Source organism: Mercurialis annua, linkage group LG6, assembly GCF_937616625.2.
Source record: "Mercurialis annua linkage group LG6, ddMerAnnu1.2, whole genome shotgun sequence".
Taxonomy (NCBI): Eukaryota; Viridiplantae; Streptophyta; class Magnoliopsida; order Malpighiales; family Euphorbiaceae; genus Mercurialis; species Mercurialis annua.
Window position 1 is genome coordinate 638936 of NC_065575.1, and position 24585 is coordinate 663520.

At 33.5% G+C, this 24585-nt stretch overlaps 3 protein-coding genes and 1 pseudogene across 3 annotated transcripts; 1 reads left to right on the forward strand and 3 right to left on the reverse strand.

Moving 5' to 3' along the window:
• Positions 1-1385: 1385 nt before the first annotated feature.
• On the reverse strand, positions 1386-3191 carry LOC126686809 (phospholipid-transporting ATPase 1-like; annotated as a pseudogene).
• A 198-nt stretch (positions 3192-3389) lies between these two features.
• LOC126686808 (putative RNA polymerase II subunit B1 CTD phosphatase RPAP2 homolog) lies at positions 3390-10869 on the reverse strand. Its single transcript, XM_050381054.2, has 7 exons — positions 10695-10869; positions 9743-10359; positions 8515-9153; positions 7718-7911; positions 7383-7646; positions 6496-6654; positions 3390-3778 (listed from the first exon to the last, which is right to left on the reverse strand). The coding sequence occupies exons 2-7, from the start codon at positions 10314-10316 to the stop codon at positions 3680-3682; spliced, it is 1929 nt and encodes a 642-aa protein (XP_050237011.1). The 5' UTR covers positions 10317-10359; positions 10695-10869; the 3' UTR covers positions 3390-3679.
• Positions 10870-11544: 675 nt separating this feature from the next.
• Positions 11545-15339, reverse strand: LOC126688176 (zinc finger CCCH domain-containing protein 49). Its single transcript, XM_050382784.2, has 5 exons — positions 15235-15339; positions 15002-15132; positions 14617-14886; positions 13883-14106; positions 11545-12639 (listed from the first exon to the last, which is right to left on the reverse strand). Exons 2-5 carry the CDS (start codon positions 15104-15106, stop codon positions 11715-11717), a joined length of 1524 nt encoding a protein of 507 aa, XP_050238741.1. The 5' UTR covers positions 15107-15132; positions 15235-15339; the 3' UTR covers positions 11545-11714.
• A 3201-nt stretch (positions 15340-18540) lies between these two features.
• LOC126688061 (serine--tRNA ligase-like) lies at positions 18541-23222 on the forward strand. Its single transcript, XM_050382629.2, has 9 exons — positions 18541-18861; positions 18957-19027; positions 19153-19314; positions 19409-19514; positions 19787-19980; positions 20280-20383; positions 20466-20649; positions 20956-21135; positions 22804-23222. Exons 1-9 carry the CDS (start codon positions 18729-18731, stop codon positions 22975-22977), a joined length of 1308 nt encoding a protein of 435 aa, XP_050238586.1. The 5' UTR covers positions 18541-18728; the 3' UTR covers positions 22978-23222.
• Positions 23223-24585: the final 1363 nt, after the last annotated feature.

Genomic DNA, 24585 nt, shown 5'->3' on the forward strand with positions numbered 1-24585 from the left:
AAAGGTCGAAATTGTAATAATTAGTGTGGTAATTAAGAAAATTAGGGCGATATTTAACATCCTTAAAGTGGCTGTAAAAAATGGTGCACATAATACCTGCGTGTTTTAACTCCGTTAGATACTTTGTCAACAAATTTGATGTTTTTGCGGTATTAAATAAAATAATTGTTTGATACATAATCCTAACTTAATGAAAAAGTACAGTATACAATAATTTTAATAATAAATTTGTTATTTTTCTATCATCTCTTTTAACTTAAAACCTTAATTCAAATATTCACAATTGTCAAATTATAATAAATTATTATTCTAGAAAATAAAAAATATACTATTTTTAGTAATGTACAATATATGCTTTTTAAATAATAAAAAATTCAAAGATATGTATATCTAAAATAATTTGGTCAAGAATAAAAAATAAAATGCTAAACATTTGACTTAATTTATATAAAAATGTTAAAACTGTCTATTTATTTCTCTCTTTAAAGCTTATTAGACGGTTCTCAAAATATGTTCTACTCTAACTAAAAAATTAAGTTTGTATAAACAATCGCTATCAAAGATGAACTGAATAAGTAACTAAAGCGTTAAAATTTTAGGAGTATAAATATTTAATTATCTATTGAAAAATTAGTAATCAGATCCTACTTCAACAAGTAAATAAAATATCAAATAATTATTACTCTTCCATTTCATTTTAAAGTCTCGTGTCATTATTTATAAAAAGGCCTAATCACTCAAAAACCCCTCACCTTTAGATGTTTTTTCAATTCCACCCTGACGTTGAAAAGTTGTCAATTTTACCCAATTTTGAATTTTCCATTTTCAACTGTACCCCAATTTTTTAATTTTTGTAATTTTTTTTACTTAAGTGATGAAATCATTCAATTAACTAAGTTTAAAGATGAAATTAAATTCTTTTTTATTCAAAAAGTATAAATAAGTCCTTTATTTTAAAAACTAACTAAAAACCATAATCAAATTAACATTAATTTAAATTCTTAATTAATTTAACTAAATTTAAATAAATTTTAAAAACATATAATTAATATATGCTAGACATGTAAAATGTTTTTAAAAACTTTCCAAATGAAAAATACATTAATTTAATATTTCAGGGTACAATTGAAACGTAAAAATGCAAAATAGGGTAAAATTGATAAATTTTCAACGTCAGGATAGAATTGAAAAGGGGCTAAAAGGTCGGGAGATTTTAAGGCATTAGGCCTTATAAAAATTAAAATTAAAATATTTTAACATTGTGGACAAGAGATATAGTCGAAGTTGAGAATTGTATGAATTTGTATAACTTTATCAAACAAAAGAATTTGTGTAACTAATGTTCTATTTGGTCCCCTAAATTTACACTCAACTGTATAAGAAGATAAACAACAAAAATGACAATTTTTTCATATTTATAAGATTAATATTCTCTTGTAATCTAAATATCAGACAGCATTGCGTATTGATGAATTAATTTTACGAAAAATCGTGGAACTAGAGCTGCGACAATTATAGCAAGCAAGCATAAACAAAACAGTTTACAAGAGTTATAGCTCTCTTGTCTCTGCCCACCTCCATACAGCTGGTAATACTTCTCAAGACTCCGTCTACTTAGGTCCTTATCAGGAATACCAACAACAATGGTTGACACCGAAGTATAAAAAATAGAATACAGCATACTGCTCCACTCGTTGATTGCGGTTGTCAACACGAAACTTGTAAAGAGCACGTACCTGCAAAAAACGGATGATAGAATACAGCAATTCAATCTCATAACAACAAGCGTTAAAGTTCAGAGTCGGTTAGAATTCAGCAATTAGCATTCAAATTCAATGCCTGACTCTTCTGTGTAAAATATATTAGGCATAAGAAAAGAAAATGAACACTCACCAAAATAAAACAAGAACAAATATAAATTTCCTGTAAAAATTATTCAGTATCATACTATCATGTATGCCGTCCGCTGGTAATTCCAATGCCCATGGACCAATGGAACTAAGAATCTCAAACTGCCTCATTGCAAAGTCTGATGGCATTATAGCTTGCCGACCTTGTTTTCCACTGATGCCAACTCCAACATCAGCCATTCTGATCATTGAAACATCATTAGCACCTATTCACAACCAGATTAGCATAGAAAACCAACAATAGAAAATAAAATATACTTTTGTAATATCCTTATGCTTCCCAAAGTGTTTGTTATTTGCCTAGAAGCATAAAATTCTGGTTTAAAGCAATTGCAAAGCAAGAGAAAGTCACCATCTCCAATAGACAGCGTCATGTCAGCTGTTCTGTTCTTCACAAGGGAAACAATTCCAGCCTTTTGCAATGGTGCTACTCGGCAGCGGAGTACCACAGAGAATTTACTGGCTAATTTAAATAGCTGCAAAATGCCAAAATCAGCAGATGCATGCAGGAATGTGAAAAGAGCGAAACATGAGCTAAGACGTTATATATTACCTCTTCTTCAAGTTCAGTGTCAAGTATATAAACTAGACTGGTACCATCAATAATCAAGACCACTTGGCTTACAGCAGCAGCGGTGGTGTACATTATCAAAGCATCCTGTAAACTCTGTCTACATGACTCCTTAGACTTGCTGTTGATTATAATCTGGGTCATTCTATTAGTCAACGGTTTTGAAGAGTAACCAATTGATATGGAAGTTTCTTGCTTGTCCCCAGTCGAAACCCATACTTTAATTTCTGCTGACCCAAGACATTCTATGGCTTCTGGTACACCTTGTTGCAACTTATCTTCGATGGCAGAAGAACCAAGCATGCTGAGACACTCTCCACACTGCTAGCAACCTTTTATTGCTAGCTGCTTCAAAGGAGCAGCGCAACTGCTCAAATTCTGACTCGCTCAATTCATGCATCCCAATAACAAGAGTTCTCAAACGCATTAAAGAGTAATTGTAAAGATTGGCTTCAGTTGCACGTATCACATTCATATATACAGATCTATCCCGCCACACTAAACATGGATGTATCAGCACCTTTTACGAAGACTTTTACAGTCTTGTCAGGGCAATATACTGCAACACCAATTGCCCAAGCGGTATTCTTGAGCTCACAGCTGCGGAGGACAATGTTGGAGGGACCAAGCGATAGCCTTTTCCCATGGATTTCCGTGTTGCCTTGAAACCCATAGATATTTCTGTTGGGTTTCTCGCACTTAATATTGTATTAAATTCTTCTTAGGAGTTGTTCGTTATGGGATCACAATCTAAATGTTTCCTTAACAACAACAACAACATAAAGCTAACTAGCATATATGCAATGTTTTCAACAAACAATACCCAGATGAAAGTAGCAAACAAAATCACAAAAAATTACGAAATTCTTAGGAGTTGTTTGTTAGTTATGGGATCACAATCTAAACGCTTCCTTAACAACAGCATAAAAGCTAGCTAACTATCTAACATATATCCAATGTCTTGAACAAATAAAAAGTTGCAATCAGAATCACCAAAACCCAGAAACTATAATAACAACAAATGAAGAAAGAAAGAGTGGGAATCAATACATATGATTTAAAGACATCTTTTTTTTCTATCACAAGTATCAAAATTGATGTCTAGGACTAAACTCATGAAACCTATATTTTTCCAGAGAACCACAGTTCACGTTTTCGACTTCCATCCATAACATTGGACTGATATGTATTTGAAACACTATGCTCCACCTCGTGCTTCAGGGTCTCGGCCAAGAGGCATCAGAAGATCCTTCATAACGTCATACTCTTCTGCGCTTATTCGGGCACCAGCCAACACCTATTTGGCCAACAACAAAGCCAGTCATGTTTTTTTTTTTTTTAGTGTGAAAAGTAAAGTTTTATAAATGAGAAATAGATACATCATGAAGGTGTTGGCTCAAAGCATACACAGGAAGTCTATGCATCCATACAGACTCTCTAGAGCTAATATAAGCAGCTAAAACATTGGCTACTAGCCTACTGCATTTGCAGACTGTTTAACAAAACAAATATAAGTATCATGACCCTTAAGGCAATGAATATCATTAAGTAAATGAGCAGTTTGGTTCTGCAAGGATCTACTCCTATTAAGCTTACGAATTGCAGTAAGATAGTCGGTAATCCAGTCATGTTCTTAGATTTTCTTGTAAGGGCTAATAAATTCCCATATCGTCACATCGTAACATCTCAATCTGGAAAAATATTTACAATAACTTTATTCACCATGTCATCATCCGTGGACAAAATCAATAATATTACAACACATCGTTGAATGTATAAATTTTTTAACTAACTACATTACATTATTGACATTATTTTGTTGATGTGTTACAATATCATTGGCTTTGTCTCAGCTGATTTGCTGGACAAAATATATGTACAAATTTCTCCTTAATATGATGCACAACTATCAAAGTTGTTTCCTACGCAATCAATGATAATAGTATGGCCTATATATTGGCAGACACATTTATGTTAATACCCTTTTATCTTTATAAAATATAATTATTAAATAAAAAACTATTGAGATAATTATTAGAGTTAAGTACTAATTATAATAAACTACTTAGAATACTATGTCAAGATAATTGTCTAGAGTACTAACTAAAATAGAATACTTTAAAGATTTAATAATTGTTATTTTAATTATTATTTAATCATTTAAAATTCAAATTAAGATAAACTACTTCTTATAAATTACTATTGAATTTTTTTTTTGATATATTTTTTATTTATATTCTCTATACATAAGATAAAGTATTCCTAATTAACTAACAATTATTTGATATTTTATAATTAAATATATAATTTATAATTATAGAAATAATTATTAATTAAACATAAAAATAATTTTCATAATTTATAATAAATATAATTATTATTATTTGACGAGTCACACTACAAGCCATGTGTGGAACACGTAAAGCGACACTAATATATCAAATGCCAATACTGCCTTAAATTTGCAGATAAACATCTAACAAAATCTTAAGAGTGGATAGGGTAACTATGAATCACAGCTAACAAGAAATATTGGAATATGCAATGTTTTGGAGAGAGGTAATCGAGAAGGAAAGTTCGTTGTAGTTTTATGTATGAACAAAAGTTTCGGTGTCTGCTGCCTTATATCAACTAATTCTTGCATCTTGAAAACAGAAAGGAAAAAATTCCACATGGTATTGTTCCTTTCTTTAAAGGTTATGTTATTGAAGATATCAATTTAGGTCAAAGAAGGGGATTAGAGCAGAATACTAAGAAGACATATCTTTTAACAATTGCGACCAAACAGTCCCTATTATCACAGTTATATTCAAACAAAATCAAAGTTTAATTCTCTTGGGTAGTTGAAACAATTTCTGTTTTGTAATCGCTAATATGACTATTATAAAGTTAATTTTTAAAAATAATTTCAATTAGTTCTTTTTTCTAAAAAAAAAAATTATGGTGGAAAAGCTAGACAAAAGAATGTAAAGAACTTCAAAGTGTTTTTATATGGGTCTTAAGTCTCACATGTAATGATGCTGCATGATGTGAAAGAAATTGGAGAACATTTGAGTTTGAGCATGTCCATTCCTAATAGGGAAATCGATTTTTGGAACAACAAAGATAAAATGCTTGTGTTTTTGAAATATCATATTCAACATGAGTAAACATAAACAAAAAGGGAAGCCAGAGGTGAGAGATATGATCTTTTTTGTTTGTGTTATATGAAATCCGATGATGGATAGATCACCGAAGTTTAAGATCCTAGATTACCTCAAGATAATTCATCGATGACTATATCAATGAATGTTTTGAAGATGATGGTGGACTTTGAACAAGCAACAAGAGAAAACAAGATATTAACATATATACGATACTGATTTTGAGTTGATGATATCTTATAAATCCTCGGAACTAGTAGCATGATGGGAAAGGAAAACAACAAAGGAAAAATTTGGGTATTGGATAAAATCACAAACGTTTCAATTTCCACCCCAACAAACCTTTTCACATCATTGCCTCCATCCCTCGTCAACTCCATACAGCGTTTACACGTAAGGATTGACACACACCCGCCTCAATTTAGGACACAATTATGAACTTCTTTTGAAATTTAGATATAATTATACTAATTAAAAAGTTTGGTTGTAACTGGAAGTAAGAAAAGATTCAATTTAATTAATCATTAGGTCTTTCTAGTTTAATAATGTAGATTCAAATTTTAAAAATATATAGTTTACGCGAGTATATATTTTTTAGCTAATAATACAAATATGGATAGAATCTTACAATTTAATTTGATTCTCCAATTAAGTATTTCAATTCTCGATTTGAAACTCAATTTGACAACTATGCTTGCAACTATACCCAACAGTCATGATTGAATTTTGACATCACCTAAATTACTTTGCACGAGATTAAACCAGAGATCTTAGATAAGCCAAATTCATGCACAGTTCGCTTCATATTACATGCTTCTCAAATGAATGACAGGAAAAACAGTAAATAGACAACGTATATACAGGGTCTCACCTGGTTAAGCACCATCCTTCTATTAGTCATGTAAGGAGCAAGTGAAGGAATCCTACATACAGAGAGAGCCTCAATGAAGAGAAAAGCAATGACCTGCCATTGTTTCATTTTAAATGCGGGAAGTGCATCAACAAAGGACATTGTGTCCAACAAGTGCCCCTACATTGAACATGTTTTACGCCATATCAGAGTCAAAAACAATTATTTCTCCTCAGTTTATGTGCCACACATAAAATTTTCAGGCTCTATCTTACTTAAAACCAATTTCATTTTCCCAAAATTAAATAATAGTAAAAGAACAAGTATGACAGTTCACCAACTAAGCTCCCTTGCCGATTTAAATTAGCGTAGCAAAAAGATTTTAGACAATTAACTTTTAATTTGAATATAAGACACTAGTTGCTCACACTTGGAGCATGAAGGCATTATTCATTTGCTTCACAGATGTTCTATTTGGATCCAGTTCTAGCTATACATGGTTAAACTAAGGTCCAACAATAATGAAAAACTAGCTTATTAAAATCTTGATGTTACAACCAAGACGAATATTTTTTCCTAAATAACTACTCTTCCATCCCATTTAGAAAATCCCTTTGCATATTTTTTTTATGTCCCACTTAAAAAGTTACATTGTATCTTTTAGCACAATTTTCCTTTTTTAATGGTTAAACATATTTTATCAGACAATTAATGATATGTGTAATTCCAAAGCACAATTAATAAAGGTAAAACAAGAAAAACAGATATAATTTATGTCTTCTTAATATATGCATAAAATGACAAAGGGACTTCCTAAATGGGATGAAGAGAGTATAAATTAGGGTATTATTTCAAGTACATTAACATAATTCATATTGCAATAAAATAAAAAGTTCCCGAATAAGTACCGCTCCTTGCTCCAGTGTAGATACTGGTACTGATAGCCTGTGATCAGCAACGACTGCAGGAAAAACACGTGCAAGACAACTCCCAGCTGTCAGCCTGATTTCAGAAGAACGACCATCTCTCAAAACAATCTTCTTAGGGTATTCCCTCCCATTAACAGATGAATAATCTTCATGGGAACCTTCATCTCTCCCATATATATAAGCCAAGGAAGATGAAGTAACCCATGCAAAAAGTGCCATCCACATTGTTGCAAAAGGGGATAACTGAAAATGAGAGACAATATAAATAATAAATATAAAATAAACGCGACAGAGATTTGAACTCCATTACTTACCGATAAGGTGAATCCTTCTGGTGGAGCTTCATACCATGAATCCTCAAGGTCAAAGAAATCTGAATGTGGAATCCCTGGTTTTGTTGGCCACTTGAGAGAAGCAGGTTCTTGTTCAAGCATATCAGTGTTCTCCATGTTAACCCCTTGACCAAAATCATGTGGAGGAGGTAATACAATTAACCCAGCTTCAGACACTGGACATACATATAAAAGAAAATGAGCAAGAACAAATCTTAATCAAAATTTTAAATTATGTCCAGCAAAACATTGGTTTCATATGGAAATTGCCAAACACAACTACTCAACTAATCCTTAATCCCAAGTTAATTATGATAGGCTATATGTAATTTTCAGTTCTAATTTGCATGATTTTATTCCACAAGTATAAGACTTCCAAATCATCTTAAATCATTCTCCTCACAAGTCAAACCTAAGAATTTCCTTTAAAATGCACTTTCTCTAAGAAATGTGTCCCCTAGCTCATTCAATTAGAATAGAATGGAAACATTTACTAACATAGAAACTTCTAGAACAACTCTTGTTTTTGTTCATATACAACCCTTAGGGACTGAAGCATATTCCACCTTACAAATTTACATGAATCAGATTTTAAAATACAAGGACTAGCGCTAAAATCTCCTAGATTTCAATACCCTGAACTTATGTGTTGTGCCATTAAGAAGTCGAGATATTCATTCAGTGGCTTCAAAAAAAAAATGTAGGTGTAATTCATCAAAACCTCACAGTGGAACAAATTCAGATTTGTATTTAAGCAAAAATAATTGCATAAAACTTACGGGCGTCATTTGCAACAGCATCTCCGGATGCAACAGCTTCAGCTGCCAGACTCAATGCTAAGGCACATGTTTCGGCTGATTCAAAGCGCAACATGTTATCATCATCTCCTATTTCCATACTCTCTGGTATGCCACAATATGTATTTGTCTTTTCAATTTCTCTAACCTCGCAAAGATTTCTGCTTCCAGCATTATCAGCTTCCTCATCAGCCCAAGTAACGGAGCAATTAGATTTCTTAGCAGCAGAAGATTTAAGAGAGGGTTTGAGGACCGATTCACTCAAATTTGCAGCTTTCAAGGCTTGAGATATTTCTTCAACTTCAGGAGTACAATCTGAAGATGAAGGTAGGTCTTGACTGCTATGTCGTTCTTTTAAGACCTTTTTAGTTCTTCCCCCTTTTAATTTTTTTGATGTCTTAGGGTCCTGCTTTCCAGGAGAAGATGATTTATCCTTTAAGCCTTTTTTACTTTCTTTTGCAGTTTTCTCTTGTAATTTAACACCAGAGACTGAGCTTGTTAAGCTGGATGGGGCTTTTGCAATGCTATACTCATCACTAGTTATTATAGTGCTAGTGAAGTCCATGTCACTGAAGAAATCATCCCTTTGACTGACTGGTTTGGTACAAATAGCTTTTGACCCTGCAACATTTCATGAAGCTAATTTAGGTAGCTCACGACAACATGATTATGAAAGATCATAATCAGCAAATCAAAAAGGTATAAAGAAAGGATAAAAACCTCACTAATATTAAAAGAGAACCATCAAACAAAAAATTCTGAAATAGCCATGTAGTTCGCAATATCAACAAGTTCAGCATGGAAATCTCCTAGATTTGATGTACAATGAGGTTGCTGACAAAACAAAAGATGGAAGAGAAGTTACAAAAGGGATCCCTAAGAAAAGAAAATATCATTGTCAGATTCCGCCTTTTAGGATCCAATAGAAATTTAGAAGGACAAGAAACAATGTGTAAGGTTTCCTTTTTATTCTTACAGCTATATGGCTTAGTAAAATCAAAATTTATCTATTTTTTGAACTATATGCAGCAGATGTGAAGAATCTACCAATCCTACAAATGTGCAACCTGAGCTAAAGATTGATTCAACAAGATATTAAAGAAGCAAGCTTGTCAAAATAAAAAAACAATTGACCTCCAAAGAGTATGATATGGGCAAACATGTTTCAAGAGTAGCAAGAATTAATACAAAACTGAAAATTAATAATAACCTTCTTTACGATTTTTTCGAGAAGGATTTGGAACACGATCTCTCTGTGGAACATAGCCTTCAATTGCATTTGATTCACCTTCCAAAGATACTTCCCCAACATTAATTTCTGACTTCTCCTGAATCTTCAAATTAGAGATTCCTAGGTCTCCATTTTTTCCTAATAGCTCAGAATCTAAACTCAAGTTATCAAACATCCTATGAATCGCATTAAGTTTGACTGGATTTAAAACTGAGCATCTCTCTTCTTGTAAGCTCCCACCAAAAGCTTGACTATTAACAAGGCAACCAGAAGAGCAATACATATACGTTTCATGTAGATCATAAACCCTGTGTTCCTTCAATGAAATGCGATACCGACCCTTGTGAGGACGATCTGATGGCAGAGAGTTGTTGCAAAGTGGATAACCACAGAGGTTAGATATAGAACGCTCACTAACAACGTCTTCATAGTCACTACGGGACATTAAAGATCCAGCTGCAAATAGCTGGTCTTCATTTTTTATGCCCTCAAGAAGACAAAGCTGCAATTTGTGAACGGTATCTTTCACAGAAACTGCTTGACCCTTCACCATCGAAAAGAGGCGTTGTAGTGTGATCGACTATAAGCCAATTCAGCTGTTAAACCAAACAAACCAATAATAAATTTTGAAGTATAGTCATGAACAAGCTCTGGCTTACTAATAAACCCTAGAAATAACAAACTCAGTAAAAAAAACATTGAATAATCCTAAGCTGATGTTGCAAGTATAACTGAAGTCATAAAAATGTGATTTAAATTATAATATCAATAGCAATGTAAAAATATACATATTTCACTTAATTCTAGCATCAAACAAATAATATTGAACAGATAATTTTTAAAGAAATCAAGAACATATGAGTTTACAGTAGTAATTGAACTGCGACAAAATCAAATTGACTGATTTGCAATTGAAAATTCAGGAACTTACTCGGATGCTTCAATTCTTTTTGAGTTCTTACGCATAGCAGGAATTGAATAACAAGAGCGAAAAGAAACTTCCAGAGACACGGACGCTAATAAAAAGAAAACAACATTTAAGAACTACGATAGCTCATAAATAGAAGTGGGCGCTATTTGTATCGGGTAGTTAACCGTCCGGTTAGCTTCTATCTTATTTTATAGGTTACAAACCGGATATGAAGGTAGTAATGTTAATTTTATAATATTTTCAAAATGTGAAGTATTTTTTATAATTATTTAGGATTTAACTATTAATTTCCCCTAAATTTATAAGTTCTTTTAGATATTTTTCTAAAAGTCCCTTTGGTTAAATGTGTGTTTAATTGGACACGTTCAAGTGTCATGGAGATGAAATTTTTGTATTTAAAATGTACACTTTGGAAGTAGTTCAACTAATAATTTAAAATCTTATTTGTTTTCAAAAATATGTAAACTAATTTTATGTACGCAAAATCGACCGAAACCAACAAACTGAATCAAGCTAGTTCTGTTATAAATTGTAAAAAAATCGGATATTCGGTTCCGTTTAGAAATTTACTAAAATCGAATCAAACCAACCAAACTGACCAGTTAATTTCAATTTAGTTTGTAAATACTTTTTCAAAATTTTAGTTCTTTGGCAAAAGGAGAATTCCAGTTTGATTCAATTTGATTTGAATTAAATGCACACTCCTAAACCTAGACGTGGCCACAGTTTAACCACCACCAGTGCTTCACATTTCTTAGTTTAAATTCGATTAAGTTACAGAAACAATAACCGATGTTGAGCAATTACAGGAACAACATCAACCTTGAAAGAAAGATGTACATCTAAATAGTTCAGCCAAAAATTAACTCTATTTATCCATAGGATCATAATTTTGATGACAAAAAGTAATGAAATACGCCTCCTGATTTTATGAATTTATCCAACTTCATATATTAGGGTGCATGTCAAACGCAATTACAATCCCAAGTAAAAACACAAAATCTCATTGACACCCGGGTTTCATGAACTGGATGAAGCTGATGGTCCGGGGCCTGAAGGTGGAGGTCCTGAAGGTGGAGGTCCGGAGCTTGAAGAAGCTGCTAGGTCAGCCCTAGGTGGTGGCGGCGGCGGCCTCGGATTCTGATGCTGATGCTGATGCTGATGCTGATGGATACCTTGAGCAGGTGGTGGTGGAGGAGCTGCAGAGTTATATGGTGGGTACTGCTGATAAGGTGGCATCGGTCGCATATATCCATATGGAGGGTAATGCTGCTGTTGCTGCTGATATTGTTGCCCAGGAGGTGGCGGCAATGGCATACCTTGATAAGGATAATGACCTTGCTGCCTCTCCATCGCATTTCTGTTCTCCCCAGATACTGTCGGCCCAGTTGGAGGTCCATCCTGCGACGGAACAAGTGCACCCATTCTTTGAGGATCCATCGATGGATAATAAGCTCTTTCCGGCTGTGGGGGTGGCGGAATATTAAAGTAGTGCATAGGTTGAGGAGGTTGGTCCTGAGTCCCAGGTGGAAGTAATTGGTTCTGTTGTTGAGATATAACAGCTCGCGGCAGCATTCCGCCGAGAGCCAAGGCGGCTTGCCTTGCTTCTTCTGTACCTTCTAATTCAGGTCTCGGGGCTTGGGGCCTGCCCCACATTAGCTTCAGCCTCAAACCCTTAATAACCAACTTGTTAGATAGCTCTTCTGCAGCCTTTTCTGCACCCTCTCTGGTTGTGTAGGTTACAAAAGCAATTGCTCGTTGAGGCACCATTTTAATTGATTCAATCTCGCCATGTGCGTAGAAGTTATCCCTCAAATCCTGCTCAGTGATCCTCGCATCAAGGCCGCCCACGTAGAGGGTCTTGATGCCTTCATCCTCAGGTGGTTCCAGCGAAGGCATTTCTCCAGCCTTGTTAAGTAATTTCAAAGCCACTGGATCATTAACTCTGCAGATATTTGAAAAAAAATATATGAGGAAAATAGTTGTTACATATATGAATACCAGTTGATGCCTATCTGATGAGGCACAAGGTTCAGCAAACAGGCAAACAGGTTTATGGATGCAATTGTGCATTAGCACGACCCTTATAACGGTAGCATCAAACAACCAAATAACTCAAAGTTCCAAGTTGTCAGATGAGACTCCAACTATGGTTTTATTAACTTTTTACACACACATGCACTGAACTTGAAGCATCAATTAGCACAAACTCACTTTATCTTATGCTCAAATAATTTAATTAATTAAACAGGCTTGTCAAAGATCAGACTCTAGACTTTTCAATCATAGAGATTTTAATACCAGAATCAAATAATAAATCGATTCACGGTATCAAACTGCTAGGTGACTTTCTAGTTATGGTATTATTAACTCTAGCATGTAGGATCATATTTTATATGCACATAATAAAGTTAATAATCCAAATCATTGAAGTTCTATCAACTAAAGCCACATTGCTCAGGCTCATCGCATTCAATCAATTCTTTGACCTATTAAATTAATGTTTGACAAAACCAACACACCTTGATGTTCTCAAAAACAACAAAAACTCAAGAAGAATAACAAGTAAAAAGGCAACATTTTGATTACATCGATTCGACAAAAACAAACAAATTCACGGTTCAGAAACACAAACAAATACACAGATGGATTTTTACATAAACAGGCAATCTTGGAGGAAGGATTTTGCAGATTCTCGTCAAGAAATATGCAAATTCTCATTTCTAACTCATGTAGCACATAAATGAGAGTCAGCAATGTCAAAAAATACTATGCAACATCAGATTAAAACCTGTAAGATTCTTCATCTTAAAGATAAAACAAGTCTGTCATGGACTGTCATGGACGATCTAGAAAGTACTTGGACTACGATTGGTAGTAAAGATAACAGAATTTACTCAAGTTCTTTTCCTTTTCCTTCTAGAATTACAAGCGAGCAAACTATCCAGGCATATGAATAATTCTAGAAGCTTTACCAATCCTAAATGCTAAATAATCAGTGTAGCATGAAATGAGAGGACTATAAGAGGCGCATCGTGAAAACTGTAGGCTTCAGAAATTCAGCAAAAAAATGAAAATGGAAACTAGAACCAGGAATAAGCACATAAATATTAGCTCATAATAAAAGAAAGTTATCCCAAGTAAGACAAAAACATACTGAAAGAAAAGAAATTATCCATTTAACTTACCCATAATAACGGTCTTTTATATTCTGCTGTGATAGCTCCCCAGTGATAGGCATCTCGTGTCTATAAGGGCATTCAGCACCTCGTGTGCATTCACCTCGTACATAAAAACTACAAACATGTGCTCTGTTTCTTTTGTAGTACGGTGTTGTTCTTTGAAGCTTCAAAATTGTATCACTTGCTTGCACCTTTCCATATGAAGATTCATAATCTAGACCAGCTCTCGCCTGCATTGAGCAATAATAGATGTCAAATTAACACGGACAATAGAACATGTAAATGAAATAAACTTTACAATGATCAATGTCAGATTCTCCTTCAAACAAAGTCAATTGGACAGCAAATTTCTAAATCAAAAGCATCATTGCATTAACCAAAGCAGTCAGCACCAGGTCAAATAATCAAAGAAATTCAGGTACAGAACATATACTACTACTGCTACTGTTTTATTCAAATCAACCTACAACTGCATTGATTGGCCTACACAGTTTCCAATTGCAAGCAATGTTCTTTGAAGATAAAGGCATAATTGTAAAAAACATAGCCCAATTAACAGATTAAGGTAATTAACTTTGTCGTAATCTACAGCTACAAGCAATGCATCATACTTGTCTATTGCACTCTATACAACAACGCCTTAGTAAGATACATTGATACACACAAAACACTACGCAATTTACATTACTGTCAGTGTCATGAACACATATGTAGTATCTTTTACGAAAGAAAAAACATACCCTGCGGTCATGCTCCTCAGCGAAGTACTCACGATTAACATCACTTTTCGGAATGGAATCATTAGAGTTAATATGAAGGGCCGTATCTCGAACTTGAACAGGCAAACCATACTCAAGGTCCAAAAGACAAACTTGACAAACATTTTTCAACTTACTACACGTTTGACAAATCTCAGTCTTTTTAAACCGTGCATCCCTACCAGGTCTCCATCTAAACACTGTAAACGGCCGCGTGCATATCTTGCATTCTTTATCAAATTCAGCTTTTGTCTACAATAAATAAACACAACCCACTAAAGAAAATTAACAAACCCACGTAATTAAATCAAACAAGCTCTCATAATTAAGTTAAAACATAATAAAAATGTAAGGGCTGAGATTTTACCATACGGACATACGGATTATCACCGAGACAAGACTCGCAAATAATCGGAAAATCCGAGCGTTCCCATCCATCAGCTTCAAGATCCCTTAACAGCCTATGAGCCATTTTTTCACCTTCTAATTACTGAAACCCTAGAAATTTAACAATTAAAATAAGAAAGCAGGTGAAGTTACTCAATTATCAACTTTTTTTTTCAATTGGAAATTTGAAGAGGGAAGCATATCAGAGACTACCTTAGCAGCAAACGACAACGTATGGAGAGAATGAATTCCTGGATTTTGAGGAAAGAAAAATATATCTCTTGCCTCACCTGAACTTCATATAAATCCCAACTAGACACTAATCTTTTAATTTTTATAATTGTGTCCTGATTTTTTAATTTATTTTACAATAATGTTAAGTTTAATTTAAGTATATAAATAGAAGAAATTTTTAGGTAGACTGAGTCCACCACATCATCCGTGGACTAAACCAATCATATCATAGCATCTCATTAAAATGAAGATATTCTTATAATATTATTATTTAAAAGTGTATGCAAATAACAAACGAAATTATGAAAATACACTTAGTTCATAGATGATGCGGTAAATTGAGTTTACCTAAAAAAATTCATACAAATAGTCTAGCTAACTAGCTGAAATATGGTAATTATTGTGTTATATTTATGTATAAAAATAAATTACATAAAAGACATATTATACCACTAATATACAGTCCAAAGAAATAAAAACATGATAATTTAATAAAATTTAACTTAAGCGTAGAATTTTTAAATATCAAAATTTCAGAATATTAAAAAAAATGTCACGACCCAATCTTAGAGCCGAGACCGGCGCTAGGGAATGGGAGTGGTTGCTCCGAAACCCGTAGCAAGCCTAAAAACGTAAAATAATTTTCCGCGAAACATAAACGTCATGCATGACATACATAAACACGTGTCATGCAGAAGCGCACGTACCATGCACACATATCCCCTGGCAGTCACAATATATATAACGCAGCAAGCGTAAAACGTTTAAAACTTTAAAACGTTAAAGTAATATTTACAGAAAATTTTATATACAAGCTGACTGACAAAATACTTATCTACTGCAACTCTAAGAGTAAAGTACTGTTTCTTTACATACTAAAAAATACAGACTTTTGGGAGTAGGATAGAAGTCTGTTGCTTCAAAGCGTCTTTATCCTGAAAGGAAATCTGTGAGGGGTCAGTATATTGGGATATACTGAGTGAGTTCATACATTTACTAATAAGTATTCAAATAAAACATAAAATCATAATCAATCGTATGCAGCCAAGTACAGGATCCGATTGAAACCTTAATCTTCAAACATACTAATAATCAATCGATCAACCCAATCATAAATATCAATTGCGAGTCCAACTCGCTGGTGGCCCAGCCACTAGATACGGGGACTTCCAGGCTACACTGTAGCCGAGTTCACTCTCGTATCGAAATCATAACCCAATCGTAAATTTCATGTTCATCATCAGCTCCCAGCTGAGGCATATCAAAACTGGTGATCACACAGTCCTATTGTCGCCCAATAGGTAGCACGTTCCATCGGATCAATACTGGTTTCAAATCAAGCATATGCAATTCGTATAAAAGTTTCACATATAAAACATGCGGTTCAATTAATAAGCAATATAAAATAATTGCTTAAATAAATACTTTAAAAGCAAATCATATAAACTCACTGAAAACGCTTATCCAAAAATACGTCGGGGCTTTAGAAACGTCAAGCTTCCCGAACTCCTGGTCCAGCTCCTTCTTGCCTCGCTGGATCTAAAACAATTTCAAAACATTTGACTCACATCAGGATCCTATTCTAAGATTGACTCTAGACTCAAGATTCGACACATTTTACTTTCATTAATCGTCGTGCTTCTCACGCATATCCCATTAAACGATATCAAACTCGTTTACGGATCGCAATTACTTCCAATTCAATCTTCTTATAACCTCATTAGGTTATCTACTATTCGATTTCCGATTCAATACGTAAATTCCATTAATTCAATCGAGGTACGAAGGTTCGGGGTGCGAGAATCGAAGGGCGCACGCTCGTGCAGGGAGGTACACGTTCGTGTACCTTGATGGTACACGTTCGTGTACCACAAGTACACGATCGTGTACTGTCGTGCACGATCCCCCGGAATCGATTTCCGGGGTTTCCGACCTGCTATATACGTAAAAACGCTCCAAACTCAACCAAAACGCGTATTCTGAGCTCAAAACGCTATATCTCAATCCTATACTCGATAAAACGATAAAATCGTTTCGTGGCCTAAAACTTTGAATCGATATAACTCAAAATATAATCAACGAAACGGTAAAACGTCAAGCTTACCGTGATTCGCCTCGAGAATACGATCGTTTGGAGTTATAAAACGTCGGAAACGGACGAGAAACGGAAACCGCGCGACGAACCGTAAGGAACGGAGCGAGAGAAATGAGAAAGAGATGAAGAATGAAGACTCTGGATCTTTCATTCCTTCATCTGAAGGGTTTTAGTACATAACCGGCTAATTTGCACTTTGGTCCTTGAAACTTTTCAAAAGTTTCAATTTAGTCCAAAACTTATTCAATTAATCTTTCTATTAATTCAAATACGTATTATTTATCTCCGAATAAATAATACTAACTTAAAATATAGATTTTCATCTAAAATCCTCCAAATTTCTATTTTCGGGCTTAATTGGCTAATTTGCACTTTAGCCCCTAAACTTTTCAAAATTTACAATTTAGCCCCAAAATGTATCCACATCCAAATTTTCAAAATTAATTCCTTTAATCCCGCTAATTGACTCATTAAATTTTATTCTTGAATTTCCGATATAATTAAATTAAATTCTCCTTAATTTAATTTATCGGAAATCACGACACGTGGCACGACGTAATTATCTTAAAATATTTTGGGGTATTACAAAAAATCAGGACATATAAAGATTTTTAACGAGCTGTAATTTAAATGATATGAATGCTGGACAGCAAACTGTAAAGATCGTAACTTCAATTCCTCCCACAAGCGCCCTCTCCCTCAATTACAAAAAAAAAATGTAAAGACATAATATTGAAAAAAATATATGTTAAAGACGTATATTAAAAAGGTTTAATGTCTTAAAAAAATCCTGACCTTTCATTTCATTTTCAATCATATCCTGACTTTGTAAATCTGTCAATTTTACCCTATTTTGCATTTTTATTTCAATTGTACTCTAAAACATAAAATTAACCTTTTTTTATTTCGCAAAAATTCTATAATTGACCATTTTTTTATTAGATTAACTTTTTATATTAAATTGACCATATTTTAAAAAAATTGAACTTTTGTCAAATAAATAAAGGTCAATTTTATGTTTTAGGGTACAATTAAAATAAAAAAATGCAAACTGGGATACAATTGAAATTTTTTCAATATTATGGTAGAATTGAAAAGAGGATGAAAGGTCGTGGTTTTTGAAGGCATTAAGCCTATTAAAAAATTTATTTTATAAATATAAAGACATTTATTTGAAAAAAGTCATCATACGACGCCGTTATAGATAAACCCTACGGTCATCTCTATTTTTGTCCCTTTTCGTCCGCACCTCGAAGTAGCCAAACAAAAGCTTCGCACTCACACACCATCGCCGCTTCCTCAGTCGCCGGCGGCCGAAGACGTGTAACAATTTCTCCACAGGCGGCAAACTGCTCCGTGCTTAGTGACAGAAGAAGAAATGTTGGACATTAACTTATTCAGAGAAGACAAAGGCCATAACCCTGAACTCATCCGCGAATCACAACGCCGTCGTTTTGCTAATGTTAATGTCGTTGACGAGATCATTCTCCTCGACAAGGAGTGGAGACAGCGTAAATCTAGCTTCATTTAATTTTTCAATTCTTAAGTAATTAATTTTAGTTTGTTCATTGCTTTGATTCGTTTAATTCTTATTTGTTTTTATCAGGTCAATATGAGGTCGATAATCTCCGTAAAGAGTTTAATAAGATCAACAAACAAATTGCTAAACTGAAAATTGTAAGTTTTTTTTTCCCTCAGTTAATTAGTTTAGTTATATTTCAAAGAAAATTAGTTTACTTATGCTTTAGTGGAATATTATGAATTGTTTGATGTTCATTTTTTGATGTAAATGAAAAATGAAGGCAGGGGCGGATGCGAGTGAACTGATTAAACCTTCGAATGAGAACAAAGAATTGACTGGTGAAAAGGAAAAAGAAGTGAGTGAGGCTGCGTCTGCTTTGAATAAGAAGCTGGAAGAAGTTGGAAACTTGGTGCATGATTCTGTTCCTGTTAGTAACGATGAGGTCTGTTTTGTGGCGGTGTTTTGTTTATTTTGTTGTTAGTAGAATGCGTATCATTTAATTGTTGCTAATACATTGAATTTCTTACATTTATCAGGCTAATAATGCTGTTATTCGTGAGTGGGGTGAGAAACGGATGGAGCCTAAATTGAAAAATCATGTCGAGCTTGTTGAGCTTCTGGGAATCGCTGATACCAAGAAAGGTACTCAAGCCTTGGGCTTTGCATTTGTTTATTTAATGAAAAATATTTAATTCTTAAAAATAATTTTATCAATTCTTGTGCATAGCAGTGGCCTCGTTATAAATACTAAAAAGATGTAATTTTTGCGTTTCTTTTTTTTTTTCCGCATTTCATTGTTGACTGAAATATTATAAAAGTTTTCTAGGATTCGTGGATTGGTCATTGTTATGTGGTACTTGTTTTCGTATGCAATGTAATATTTGTTTTAATAGTGATCTACTTTAAATGATTAGGTGCCAATGTAGCCGGAGGTAGAGGCTACTATTTGAAAGGTGATGGTGTGAGGCTTAATCAGGCATTGATCAATTTTGCGCTAGATTTCTTGCAAAAGAGAGAATACACAGCCTTGCAGACTCCCTTTTTCATGAGGAAAGACATCATGGCAAAATGTGCTCAACTAGCACAATTTGATGAAGAGCTATACAAGGTGAAACAGTTGTTTAAAAAAAATCAATCTTCAGTTTATTTCATTAGTTCTGCTTTTATCAATGAATTAATAATTATGAACTGTGCTCGGTTAGCAAAATTTGATGAAGACCTATAGAAGGTGAATAATTGTGTCTTAAAATACCACTTCACTTTATTTCTATAGTTCCGTTTTGTCCCGTGAATTCATTACAACTGAAAATACTGGTAAAACAATCTTTTTCATCTATTTGGTAATTGCCTTCTATTTGTGCTTCAATTAATCTTAAATGTGAGGATAAGTGACCTGGTTTTTAATAGGTGACTGGTGAAGGAGATGACAAATATTTAATCGCTACAGCTGAACAACCGCTATGTGCTTATCATATAGATGATTGGATTCATCCTTCACAGCTACCGATCAAGTAATTAAGCTGCAATTCTCTGTCTCTGTAGCATAAAACTATAATTCTATTTAGTCTCATTACTTTTATACTGTTTTGCCAGGTATGCTGGATACTCATCTTGTTTCCGTAAAGAAGCTGGTACACATGGTCGCGATACTTTGGGAATTTTCCGAGTTCATCAATTTGAAAAAGTGGAGCAATTTTGTATTACCAGCCCAAATGGCAACGATTCTTGGGATATGCTTGAGGAAATGATCAAGAACTCCGAGGATTTCTACAAGATGGTATGTTATCCTTGTCTTGGAAACTTAGAATGTGCTTATATTTAATGTTTATCTTTTAGTTCTTTTTTTTTATTTTGGTTTCAAAACAATGCATAATGGGTTTCAATTGAACACTGCTTGCTATTTATGTGGCACCTGCCACAAGTTTTAGTAATTGGTAAATGCAATCTCAGACAAACAAACAATAGTTTTTGATAACCAAAAGTGGATTGATTACATGGAAATACCTCATTTATTCTCTGTTATCAAGCTCATATACATGATAAAGTAAACGTCAAGTGTTCTAACGGTTTCCTCCTCAAACAGCTTAACATCCCCTACCAAGTTGTGGCTATTGTTACTGGTGCTTTGAATGATGCTGCTGCAAAAAAGTATGATTTGGAAGCATGGTTTCCTGCTTCCAAAGCATACAGAGAGTTGGTCTCCTGTTCAAATTGCACAGACTATCAATCAAGAAAATTAGAAATACGATATGGACAGAAAAAGGTAAGTCCCAGTCCCTTCTTTCATTTGTTAAATTATGCCTCCATGTTTACCATATATATGTGGCTAATAGTTCCTCCATATTCCTGGCCTGCAAAATTTAAGAACTTTGCTACATGGGGAGAAAAATGAATAAGTCAAATGGTTTGCTGTGAATAGGGAACTTTCTAGTATGTGTCCTTGTATAAGTCTTAATTCATTATCTTGTAACTAAAATCATGTGGGAGTTGAGATGATGGTTGAACGGGTTAAGATCGTAAAACCATGATACATCAGTATTAAGAAAAGTGGGAATTCATGGGGGTAGATTAATACAAAATAAAATGCTCTTTGGAGATAGATAAACAAAGGAGGACAAATAAGCATTGTTAAGAGGAAATTAATGGACTCGAGTATAATCCATTTTTTCAGATACTTGTAGCAATTTCTCAAAATAGTTAAATCTTTAATTTCTTTTGTATGATATCTAAATGCAGCGGCACTAAGCTTAGGTTACAACTTATAATCGCAAAATGGACTTCCAAATAAAGCTAGGCTGCTCTTGAACATCTTCAACCTTCATTTTGTGTAGCTAGGGTGTAGGTAGCTATTCATATATCTTCTTTAGTCATGTTGGATTTATAAAAGCTGCTTTCCTAATTGAAAGCAATAAAAAATACCGTACATGTTGAAAGACATTTATTTATCAAATTGTTCTTTTTGATATTACAAGTTCTTTTTTCTAAAAGTAGAAAGGAAGAGATATAAAATCACCATAAAGTTGAAGCACTGACTAAGAAACAAGAAGCATGACCATAAGACTGAATAACTGAGCTGCCCTAGGAGAATGCTATACGGTTTTCCTAGGATACCCCCCTTTATTAGATAGTTGTTTTCACCTTCTCTTACCTTTTTACTATTTCAAGTAATTTTCACCTTCTCTTACCTTTTTATCTTCCCATTTGCATTACTTGTAAGGAGTTCTTGTGATCTCTTGATAACGTGAGCTTCCTTGAGCCATGCTTCAGTCTGAAGTTCTCAAAGGTGGTCAACTCTCATTGATGTTAGGATATAGAACTATGTTGCAACTATAGTGCCTGATTGGCTCGACTTATTGTAGGTAGTACCAGTTGCTATTGGACCTTGTTCTCTATCAACTTGAATTTGCATATAGGTGGTTATCTAAGCGGACCAGTTCCAAATAATGAATTCGTTCTTTTAGGCCCCCTCTGTACAGCTTTTACCATTTCATCGACAGTTTATGTTATTGAATTCCTTCAAATCATTTTTGCATTCCTTTTCATTTTGTGAAATGGGCAGGGTAAGTGTAATTGGACGTGAGGATCTAGAATGCCTGGAATAAAATATCGGTTTTGATAAAATTTGAATAGAAGTTTGGATTTTAGACAATAAATTCAATAGATTAAAGAGGAAAGATGAATGGCAGGAGTATATAGCATCCTTGGCAGTCATTCTTTTGAACGACTAATAAACCAGTCGAAATGCACATTGATCTATAAAACTGTTAAAAGTACATTCATATGGCTCCGAGAAAAATGAACTCTGAAGGTTTCAAAACTGAAATCGCATAGAAGTAGACATTGATCTTTTCTTTTTTCCTCGTGGTTTCATAAAAATAAATTTCTGTTTAAGTTTCTCATGTTCTAATAATTGTTTTCTACTCGTTTGCAGAGCAACGAGCAGGCAAAACAATACGTTCACCTATTGAACTCTACCCTCACCGCAACAGAGAGGACCCTTTGTTGCATCCTGGAGAACTATCAGAAGGAAGACGGTGTAGAGATTCCGGAGCCTTTGAGAGTATATATGGGTGGAATATCTTTTATCCCATTCCAAAAGAAGTAAACAAGCCATCTACGTAAGGCAAATAGAAGAAATCTAAGGGCTAACAAGTCATTAAAAAACCTTATGAGAGATTGTTTGCTTACAATACTGGAATTCAGATTCCAAAGGTAAGAGTTATTGTGATTGTTGCCGCATGAATAAAGAACGTTTTGGGTTTTGGTCGAGATGTAACTTTTTTGTTATTCAGTTCTTTTCATGACAATATATATAGACAAAAGTTAAATATTGGAGGATTTTTCTGGTCATTTTTTCCATTTGAATTATTAGCACCCAATTGCTGTTTGTTGTGATAATTCAAATTCAGTTGAAAGTCTTTTGAACTTATTTTTTTCAGTTGGAACTGATGTATTGATTTTGAAAAATCTAGGAGAATAGTTGACTGAAATGAAGGAGACTAATATTGAAAACAATAATTAATTCAGCATTTGAATTATTATTTTTATTAATTTATTTGCTAAATTTTTAGAAACTTGTATCACTGGCTTCTAACTGAATTAGTCTTAAATGGAATGCTGATCATACAAAATTGGATCTCAAAGTGCCTTAGTTAGCTTTTCAATATATGAAATTTAGTCTCAAATACTTCATTAAAATATTTTATTGTGTAAAATTTGATTTCAATCTGATTTTTATAGATAAAATTGTACACATGAAAATCAACTAATGCATTCAATTGACAGTTAAAACATCTTTTTAAGTTTTGTTACAATATGAAAATAGCTTTTGGTGGGGGGGGGGGGGGGGGGGGGCTCCAATTTTTGTTCTTGATGCACTTACAAAATGATTCAAGTTATTAAATGTTGCATTTTAAGTCTCAAAAGTAAAAACAAAGACAAATTTCAGCGATTAATAAAATCTCATTAAACACGTAATAATAACACACAAATGCTTGCAACCATTAAAAATCAACAATAATTATTTTGGGAATGTTTCATATAAATTTGAAGTAGTTTGAAATAAATTTAACAACACCGATATTGCGGATTCAGTGGGCGTAAACCGAAATTTGAGAATTAATTTTCAAGAGGCACAGAAACGGATTTTCCTTCCGTCAAAAATCCTAATAATTGACCACATGATAATAATAGTCGTTTTTATGATAAATGGTCACTATGACTCAAACTCAATAGAATTGGATATTTTTTAGTGTTGTTTAAGGTGGAAATATATTTGTATATGGATAGTGTTTAAGAGATATGCCTTTTGTGTATCTTTACCATGTATCAATAATTCAATATCATTTAAGTTACGTATTATTTATATATCATGTATTTTAAAATTTTAAAATTTAATATGCTCTATTTTTTTGAAAAATATATTTATGGTACTAATGAGATGTATAATATTTGATAGGTTTTTGAGTAGAAAAGAATAAATAAAATGTTGCTTAATTCACTCGATTTTGATCAAATTATTGAGTTGCATAACCTAAACACTAATCCTAATTAATTAGTTGTAACTGTGCATGATATTTAAGATGGAATCTGGTATGATACTTATGAGATCAATGAGAATGATATTTAAAATCAACTAACATGGCGGCTTCAGGTGGTATTGCTCGAAATAATGAAAGGGTTTGGATGTTTAGCTATAGCAGATTCATCGGCA